Source organism: Eleutherodactylus coqui, chromosome 10 (assembly GCF_035609145.1).
Source record: "Eleutherodactylus coqui strain aEleCoq1 chromosome 10, aEleCoq1.hap1, whole genome shotgun sequence".
NCBI lineage: Eukaryota > Metazoa > Chordata > Amphibia > Anura > Eleutherodactylidae > Eleutherodactylus > Eleutherodactylus coqui.
Genome location: NC_089846.1, coordinates 23,035,086 through 23,045,305, shown reverse-complemented (window position 1 = coordinate 23,045,305; position 10,220 = coordinate 23,035,086). Strand labels below are relative to the sequence as shown.

Below are 10,220 nucleotides of genomic sequence, written 5' to 3'. Positions count from 1 at the left end.
CAGTTCTGTGAAAAGGAATAGGACATGCCATGATGTTCTTTCCATGTAGACCATCAATCCATGGGAAGCATCCATGGGGGACGTTTATCAAACCTTGTATGCTAGTTTCTATTGTAAAAATTTTTGAATTGTTGCTCAAGTGGGGATTTTTACAAAAATTAGCGACTTTTTGGGTTTCTGTGCTAGCCTTGCCACTTTTGTAAAAATTGGGTAGGGCTTTCAGGAGGGGACATGGCCATCCCAGACTGATAGTTATGTTTAATTTTAAGGTGACCAGACGTCCCAATTTAGGCGGGACAGTCCCACTTTGGAACCTTGTGTTCCACCTTCTGCCAGTACCCCAGCAGGACAGCCATTTGTCACACTTTCTGGTGACATCTGGTCGCCATTAAAGAGATTACCGGCTGAGGTGCCATGGCTCCCCAGTTGGTAATCACCCTGCAGCGCTGTGGGCCAGATGCACACACTGACGGCACTGTGTGCATCCGGGATCTTCGTTCCTCCTCCCATCAGCTGTCCTCTTTGGTTCCGCAAAAGAGGAGAGGAGAGGAGAAGCTGCTGCGGGCACACACACTTCTGGCAGCAGCACTGAGAGAAGGGTCAGCAGGGTGAAGATCAGAAGGAGGGTAAGTATATGGGTCACTGTGGGGGTCACTATTATTGATGGGATGGTAGAGGGGAGCGCTAATACTATTAGGGCTACTGTGGGAGTCATTATTATTGCTGAGGCTGGTATAGGGGAGCACTAATACTATTGGGGCTACTGTGGGGGCACTATTAGTGCTTGGCTGGTATAGGGGAGCACTAATACTATTGGGGCTACTGTGCGGGGCACCATTATTCCTGTCTGGGGCTACTGTGGGGGTCACTATTATTGCTGGAGCTGATATAGGGGAACACTAATACTATTGGGCTACTGTAGGGGCATTACTATTGCTGGGGCTAGGTATAGGGGAGGGCTAATACTATTGGGGATACTGTGGAGGTCACTATTATTGCTGGGCTGGTATAGGGGAGGGCTAATACTGTTGGGGGACACTTATTGCTGGGACTGGTATAGGGTAGCGCTATTACTTTTGGGGCTACCCATGGTGGTCACTTTTTACGCAGTGAGCGACATCCTTCACTAACATCGTACCACGTTGCAGCATTTCAGTGCAGATTTTGCGTCCGAAATTCCGGAACAAATACTTAATGCGATTTCACCCTCATGAAAATTCTGACATATTTGTTGCCACGGAACACTTGGCTTATGTAGAAGTAAAGAAGATGATGGGGGCGCTTGGGGTCTTCTCTCGTGCTGCACCTAGTAGAGTCTCCCTGCAACACCATATTCTGTAAGACGAGACGTTCTGCTCGGCCGATGTCGTAAGAAGCTCCCATGATGCTCAGCCAACTTTATTGATGACTATTAAATAATATATACAGAAATAACACAAGCAGACTGGTTGCAATAAACAGACTGTATTGAACAGACAGAACATATCTGCAGCACGGGGGAGGGGCACGTTTCATACAAACATCCCCAGTGGCCTGCCACCAATGTCCTACCTCCACCCAACAGCTGACATAGATTGGAAGCAGAAAGGCGCGTAAAGACATCAAAACTGGCAGCACGTTGTGTGCAGAACATCACAGTACGGAGGGGCATTCACAGGGCGGCAGGAGGTGGTAGAAAATACACATGTACAGAATTGTATTGGAAAGACGTGTCGGTACGGACAGCGGAAACAAACAGATTTGCTACATATCTGCTTTCCTGCGCCGAAATGTCCCAGTTGCTTGATATTGATCAAATCCATCCTGATCCCGTGATTTCCATGTGTATTCAGGTGGAGTTTGGCACAGTTTCTTGGCACGTATTATCCTGTAAATGAAAACCCCTCCTATATGTGTGTGCGCAGTTGGAGGTGGTTCAGGTTCTTCCTCGTGGTGGGGCTGCCGATAACGGATAAGGAACAGGGAACCTAAAATTTAAGCTGTTTAATAGGAGCATGCACAGAGATCGGGAGAGAGATTTTGCTGCTGTATGACCATGTCTCCTGCAGTACCCCCACAATTCAAGTAGAGCTTGGAAGGGGAAGTGGCCCTGGGTGCAACAATACAAACTCTAGAATGCGGCCATACTGACTCAGTGATGAAGTTGCTCTATGGACACTGCATCTAAATTGAATGGGTTATCCTTCTGGGGCCGTAGACATCGGATATGTCATTTCTTACTTTCTTTTCTATCAGGTTGAGCCGCAACTCAATGGGAGATAAGCAACTGCTAGCCACTTATCTCCACCCCACTATATACCATTATTGGTGGAGTGCGTTAGAGTTGTAACTTGTATATCAAGAGGTTTTATGATAGAAGCCCATTTCAATGTAGCAACAGTTCCCAAGATAGCAGAATGTCTCTGCTCATAAAAGCAGATCACTTTGCCTGTCTAAAGAATTAAGTGCAATACAACCAGTGGTGGTAATTCTGTTCAGCGCAATGTAGTGCAAATCCTTGAAATTCATTTTAGGTTACGTGTCTTTAGTGGTGGCCATTCCTGCTCTTATGTACAGGTTGTTGGGATAAGACCGTTGGGTTCCATACTATAGGATGGTCTTTGATTGGTGAAGACATTGGAAAGCCTACTGGTGTCGTAAAAGGGACTGATCTGTCATTATCGCATTGGCTGAATGTGAAGGTAGTGACGTGGGCAATGAGAAGTGCCGGGGGGCTAGTAAGTGGGAAATCATCCCTTAGGTCTGGTTAACATTGGTCAAGTAAGTGGGCCCAGTTTTACCTCACATTTTCGTACTTGTGTTTACATTAGTCAATTAACTGGCCCTAGTGAATGGGCCCCCCCAAAAAAAATCCCTCCTTCTACTGCAATGAGTGGGCAAGAAGCTATGTTGTCCGCTTGACCACGCGACTTCCCCCAATGCTTCCCTGTTTACTCTACTCCACTCGACTAGTGGTCATGCTTTTACTACCTTGCCTGCCTATTTGACCGTCTACTTTCTCAATGTAAACCAGGCCGTAGAGAGGTTGAAAGACAACACTAAAGGCAAATCTGATACTGTGTTATACTCAGTGCAGAGCCTGAGTGGGAGGAGCATGACAAAATTCCTAAAGAGAATAGTGCAGGACCTGTGTCATGCTCCACCCCCTCTGGTCCTGCACTTGGCATAAGACAATAAGTTTTGCTTGGAGTTTTCCTTTAAGATTCTGCGTTTAGGGCTGCACGTGGAGTGAACACTGAAGTAGGAGGAGACCGAGCCACATTATTCTAAATGACATCAGTGCAATTGTACATTTTGTAAAGCTTGGGTTGGATTGGTCCCTTTTAACACATTTACGTCTACATCCTCGTCTACAATAGAAGGTTGGATGGTAAATTCATACAGCACAAGCGGATGGTTGGAATAATTGAACCTCTTGTGGTTCTGCTGAACCAAACGTGGGGCCGGGTATGGTGGCTATAGATGCTAAAATGCCTCCATGTTACAACCGTAGGCACTGAGCCCTTTGCCATACGCGGGAAGAATATTCCGTTTTCACTTGTGTTACTACCTGAGATATTGTCAAAAATCAATATCTCATGAGTCTCATCCATATGCTACCCCATGGGGTGATATATACAAACTGAATTCAGATAGGGACGTGCTGTGGATGCAATTGGGATGGCAAAGGTGGTTTATATGGCACGGTACACATGGCTGCGTTATTAAGTGCTTCCCATTTTATGGCACTTCATTAGAAATCCCCGTAGACTGGAATCTACTGGCTTCTTTACACCCCGGCCCCTATTCCTCCCACGGGTGAGCATGGAGTCTGGAATGACAATGCTGATAGAAACTTCTAAAAGGAACCTAAAAGTTCCGAAACAAGCAAAAGAACAACTTAAAAAAGTGTTGCTAAATATTATTAAAATAATTATAATACATAATTAAAAAAAAGAGAAAGTGCCGGTGATGAGTAAGAATGAGTTCAAGAGTGCGGAAGCATCCGGTGACCTGAGAAGGAAGTGTTAACGGGTCACTCCAGCCATCCGACTCCTTCCTATGCAGGTGATGATGGGTCGGTCCAGCCCCATCCTTCTCAGCTGGTTCATCAGGGTAGCATTTCAGTTCTCCTTTCGGGTCCTTTGTAGAACATGGAAGTACTATGGGTGAGTCCAGCCCTCCCCACGTGAAGCCAAGACGAACAAATCTAGCCCCACGCTCGTAATAATCCCCTGTTGACGATGAACGGATAAGTCTTATTTCCACCCTTATTGGATCTACAAGAGGGGGGAGGTATAGTGGATCGGTCCTCAAGTGTCTCCTAGAGGGTCCCCAGTCCCATCATTTTCTTCTTCAGCCTCAAGAATTAAGTCTTTGGCGCTGTAATCTTCCCCTCGACCGGCTCGGGATAACACGTTGACCCAGCGCTGTTGCAGCTCCTCGGTTTCCGGGCTGAAGTAGAAGCTGAGTTGACTCTGACTGATCTTGAATACATGCTTGCGGTCAGAGCGCTCACACTGTTCTGTCGGGGTCACTTCAAAGCCAATCAAAGGGATGCTTCGCTGAGCCTTCACATCCTGTTAGACCGAGAAGAGACAGTCAATAACCTAGAAATATCCGTGCACATTGCGCCCTTCGTAATATCCAGGAGCCTGCGCTAGACTAACCTGCGGAGCGCCATAGATGTACAGCACCAGCGGCTCATTCTGCGGGATGACAAACCAGCCCTTGTGCCAGCTCTTGGCTCCCTTCTCCATGTAATGCACATAACTGCACATTACGCTGTGCTCCGCCACCACCGATGCCTGCTTCTGTGGGCAGACAATGCAACACGAGATGGTCAGTAATTTTTAGTATTTACTCATTTAACCCCTTCAAAACTAGAAATGTTTTATTTGTATTTTTTAGTCCCCGCGGTCCAAGGGCCATAACTTTTTTATGTTTCAGTCAACACAGCTGTGTGAGGGCTAGTTTTTTTTTTGTGGGATGAGTTTTATTATTATTGGTACCGTATAATGTACTGAAAATCTTTAAAAAGTTTCTAAGTCGAGCGAAAGGAAACAAAATGCAATTGCGCCATTTTTTGGGAGCTTTAGATTTAATTGTTCACGAGGGCAGTAACTTTATTCTGTGGGTCAGCGATACCAAATTTATAAAGTATTTTTTAATCTTTTCCTGTTTTTAAAAAGTAAAGAAACTTAAAAAAAAAAGTCTTTCCACCGCCATATTTTGAGACCCAGGGGACTCTGTTTCCACGGCCTCCGACAGACTTGCCACGTGCCCAAGTTGCACCAGAGAGGCTCGAGTAAAATTCACATTGGGCATCACATCATACAGACACCTGTCTGCGTGCTGTTTGATATTCGGACTGTCCGTACATTGATATGCATTGCATGTCCTAATTCTTGTCCGTGACACAGAAATGAGTTTTTTCACCTGGACTATCGGTCTGCGTTAAAACACTGGTAGTGTGCATAGCCTCATAGGCTGGAATGGGTCTGTGTGCTGCCTGTGAATTAACACACATAGCACACGGACCCACATACGCTTGTGTCCTGAAGGCTTAAAGGGGTTGTCCCGCGCCGAAACGGGTTTTTTTTTTTTTCAACCCCCCCCCCCCGTTCGGCGCGAGACAACCCCGATGCAGGGAAGTAAAGAAAGTTTACCGGAGCGCTTACCTTAATCCCCGCGCTCCGGTGACTTCAATACTTACCGCTGAAGATGGCCGCCGGGATCCTCTGTCTTCGTGGACCGCAGCTCTTCTGTGCGGTCCACTGCCGATTCCAGCCTCCTGATTGGCTGGAATCGGCACGTGACGGGGCGGAGCTACACGGAGCCGCTCTCTGGCACGAGCGGCTCCATAGAAGACTGCTGAAGACCCGGACTGCGCAAGCGCGGCTAATTTGGCCATCGGAGGCCAAAAATTAGTCGGCACCATGGAGACGAGGACGCCAGCAACGGAGCAGGTAAGTAAAAAACTTTTTATAACTTCTGTATGGCTCATAATTAATGCACAATGTACATTACAAAGTGCATTAATATGGCCATACAGAAGTGTATAGACCCACTTGCTGCCGCGGGACAACCCCTTTAAAGTAGAGACCTGCTGCAAATAGTGACTCTAAGGGCTCGTTCACATGGCCGTATGAGTACAATGCTGCGAGTCTCGCACCGTTGTACTCATTGCAGTCCCTACGCTCTGCTGGCACAGATTATGTAGGGCTACGATAAGCATTGCGCATGCCCAGGATTATGGCGTCACGAACATGCAGAATGTGATTTTTTTCTTTTTTCAAAGGCTCCATATTAAACGCTGTTCATTCGTAGGCATTGCAAAGGGGCAGTGTTTCAATATGCAGCCCTTCAAGAGGTCCGTATAAAATAGGGATAAATAGAGCATAGTGCGATTTATTTCTCCTGTGCTTTAAAGGGATATCCCGTCGCAGTACCAACGCAGGTGTGAATGGAAGAATTAAAGTCCATAGACTCTCATGGCCTCCATTCACCACGTGTTACGCACGGGAAATACGTGTGCGTAATGAGCGGTGACAGTACGCCCGTGTGAATGAGCCCTTACTCCAGAGGACTCTACCAGTTATTTCATGGGTGTCCATTGAATTGTATTTGTTGACCACATCTGCTGCTATCAGCGTTTACTCATTTACATAAGGGACTATTCCCAAACAGTAGAAGTCATCCGACCAAATTTTTGAGGGCTCATTCGTACAGACGTGTTTCCCTTACGTGTATTTCACGGACAGCACATGGACTCATTATAGCCAATTAGGCTATTTACACAGATGGGGTTTTTTCACACGGACATATGGTCTGTGTGAAAACAAGCACAACGTGTCCTATTCTGATCCACATCATGGACTAGAATCGGATGTGCAATATCCACAGCCTGTGGGGACAGGGCAGCATACAGACATGTGTCCATGTGCTGTCTGATGCAAGTTGCGCCTGAGAACGCTCGCATGCGCCCATGTGAATGGGCTCTAACACTACATGAAGGTAAAGTCTTCACCCTGCAGAAAGAGGAAAGCACCCTGATGTGTCAGTAAGTACTATAGACCCTGCTTACCTCTAGGATGGACTTCCTCCGTTGTGGTGTATGGGAGTTGTACCCCGGGCTGGACCCAGAACCATGCAGGGTGCTGTAACAGTCGATACAAACGCGATTTGTTCGGTTATTGTCATAGACGAGTCTGGCACGAAACTCTGAGCACTTCCCACAAACGACCTGTAAAATAAGCAGCAGCAGATGGTAAGAACAGGACTTGAGAATTCAGCAGTGGAAAATAAAGTTTTTCACTATTAACAGGAAGAAGTGAACTGCAGTGTAAAGCAGGATGGACACAAACAGTTATAATGTAGGAGGGAGGGATGGGTATAATAAGGCCAGTGGAATTAGAAAGTAACAAAGAAAGGATAGGGTCACATAGCAATTATTTCTAGAGTCCTTGAAGTATAATTGTCTTTGCAGCCACATACGGGTGACACCTATAAGTGCCACGCTGTTCCGCAGTTCTGCCATGATGTTTTAGGGTGGTGATGCGGTTTGTGTCACCGTCATTTTGTGCTGATGAATATTTATGGGGTTCAGAGCATTATTAAAATCCCCCTTTTTCTTCTTACTTCCAGCCACCACTAGGGGGAGCTCACTGCATGTGGATTTCTAAGGCTCAATGGGAGCTGTATAGACAGGTATGCGTTGAGCTCCCCCTAGTGGTGGCTGCTGGCAGAAGTGATTTAGAAGTTTTTAGCAAGACTACTTGAGGAGTGAAAGATGAGGAGCTATAGGTGTAGCTTGCAGGAACTCACATGTCCGCATGCTTTGCAGTGGTGCCTTCTTTTGGTTATAGAATTGAAAGCTTCTTGGCATTTCATGCACATTGTCACCTCCTTCTCCCGGATCGGAGTTGGGGCTCGCTTGCCCAAGTCTGTGTTCTGTATGACAAATGGAATTCAATTACTTGACAGCCACTTATATACTACGTACACAAAGCTTATGGCGCTAATCACACCCCCTTCTGGCGTGGCGATAGTTACCGGTGAGTTTGGCGGAGTCTCTTCATCTTCCCGATAGGTGGAGTAGAGCAGTTTGTAAGTCTCCATTGTCTGTTCATGGCGAATCATTGTAGCTTCAATTGCCTGCGAGATATAAGGAACATGTCAGCATCTCCACGGTGTACCGGCCCTACGTGCGCACATGTCCACCTATACATGATGCGATATAGATCCAGGCGGAGGAGATATTCTTACCTGGATCCAATCTTTTTTCTCTTCTTCAGTCCTGAAAAAAAAATATAGAAAAGTGTGAAAAAAAAATGCAATAAAATGGCCGACAAAACAGTACAGTATCAGGCGGGGCGGGAGAGACTTAAGGTCCCCATACACATTACATTGCTGATAGCGGCAGAGTCGGACAACACTAATGTGTATGGAGGGGGCTGAACTCTTCCCTGTGAGATGATGTTGGGGTAGCAAAGGATTCCAACGTCCAACCCTTTTGTTCAGTGCAGGAGACCCCATACACATATATATCCCGCAGGTCAGTGCAGGAGACCCCCACACATATATATCCCGCAGGTCAGTGCAGGAGACCCCACACACATATATATCCCGCAGGTCAGTGCAGGAGACCCCCACACATATATATCCCACAGGTCAGTGCAGGAGACCCCACACACATATATATCCCACAGGTCAGTGCAGGAGACCCCCACACACATATATATCCCGCAGGTCAGTGCAGGAGACCCCATACACATATATATCCTGCAGGTCAGTGCAGGAGACCCCACACACATATATATCCCACAGGTCAGTGCAGGAGACCCCACACACATATATATCCCACAGGTCAGTGCAGGAGACCCCACACACATATATATCCCACAGGTCAGTGCACGAGACCCCACACACATATATATCCCACAGGTCAGTGCAGGAGACCCCACACACATATATACCCCACAGGTCAGTGCAGGAGACCCCACACACATACATATCCCACAGGTCAGTGCAGGAGACCCCATACACATATATATCCCACAAGTCAGTGCAGGAGACCCCACACACATACATATCCCACAGGTCAGTGCAGGAGACCCCACACACATATATATCCCACAGGTCAGTGCACGAGACCCCACACACATATATATCCCACAGGTCAGTGCACGAGACCCCCACAGACATATATAACCCACAGGTCAGTGCAGGAGACCCCCACACACATATATATCCCACAGGTCAGTGCAGGAGACCCCACACACATATATATCCCACAGGTCAGTGCAGGAGACCCCCACACACATATATATCCCGCAGGTCAGTGCAGGAGACCCCATACACATATATATCCCACAGGTCAGTGCAGGAGACCCCACACACATATATATCCCACAGGTCAGTGCAGGAGACCCCACACACATATATATCCCACAGGTCAGTGCAGGAGACCCCCACACACATATATATCCCGCAGGTCAGTGCAGGAGACCCCATACACATATATAACCCACAGGTCAGTGCAGGAGACCCCCACACACATATATATCCCACAGGTCAGTGCAGGAGACCTCGCACACATATATATCCCACAGGTCAGTGCAGGAGACCCCACACACGTATATATCCCACAGGTCAGTGCAGGAGACCCCACACACATATATACCCCACAGGTCAGTGCAGGAGACCCCACACACATACATATCCCACAGGTCAGTGCAGGAGACCCCATACACATATATATCCCACAGGTCAGTGCAGGAGACCCCACACACATACATATCCCACAGGTCAGTGCAGGAGACCCCACACACATATATATCCCGCAGGTCAGTGCAGGAGACCCCACACACATATATATCCCACAGGTCAGTGCAGGAGACCCCACACACATATATATCCCACAGGTCAGCGCAGGAGACCCCCAAACACATATATATCCCGCAGGTCAGTGCAGGAGACCCCACACACATATATATCCCACAGGTCAGTGCAGGAGACCCCCAAACACATAAATATCCCGCAGGTCAGTGCAGGAGACCCCGCACACATATATATCCCACAGGTCAGTGCAGGAGACCCCCACAGACATATATATCCCACAGGTCAGTGCAGGAGACCCCCACACACATATATATCCCACAGGTCAGTGCAGGAGACCCCCACAGACATATATATCCCACAGGTCAGTGCAGGAGACCCCACACACATATCCTGCAGTT

General features: G+C 47.4%; 1 protein-coding gene across 2 annotated transcripts in view; it reads right to left on the bottom strand.

Annotated features, from left to right (window-relative positions):
• Positions 1-1,288: 1,288 nt before the first annotated feature.
• Positions 1,289-10,220, bottom strand: part of FGD1 (FYVE, RhoGEF and PH domain containing 1) — a 113,751-nt gene continuing 104,819 nt past the window's right edge. For both annotated transcript variants that reach the window (XM_066580558.1, XM_066580559.1), the window contains exons 13-18: positions 8,248-8,278; positions 8,035-8,136; positions 7,807-7,932; positions 7,067-7,225; positions 4,650-4,793; positions 1,289-4,559 (exon numbers count right to left, since the gene is read on the bottom strand). In XM_066580558.1, the coding sequence (XP_066436655.1) occupies positions 4,293-4,559; positions 4,650-4,793; positions 7,067-7,225; positions 7,807-7,932; positions 8,035-8,136; positions 8,248-8,278 (829 nt within the window). In that variant the 3' untranslated portion in view covers positions 1,289-4,292. The remainder of the gene's footprint in view (positions 4,560-4,649; positions 4,794-7,066; positions 7,226-7,806; positions 7,933-8,034; positions 8,137-8,247; positions 8,279-10,220) is intronic.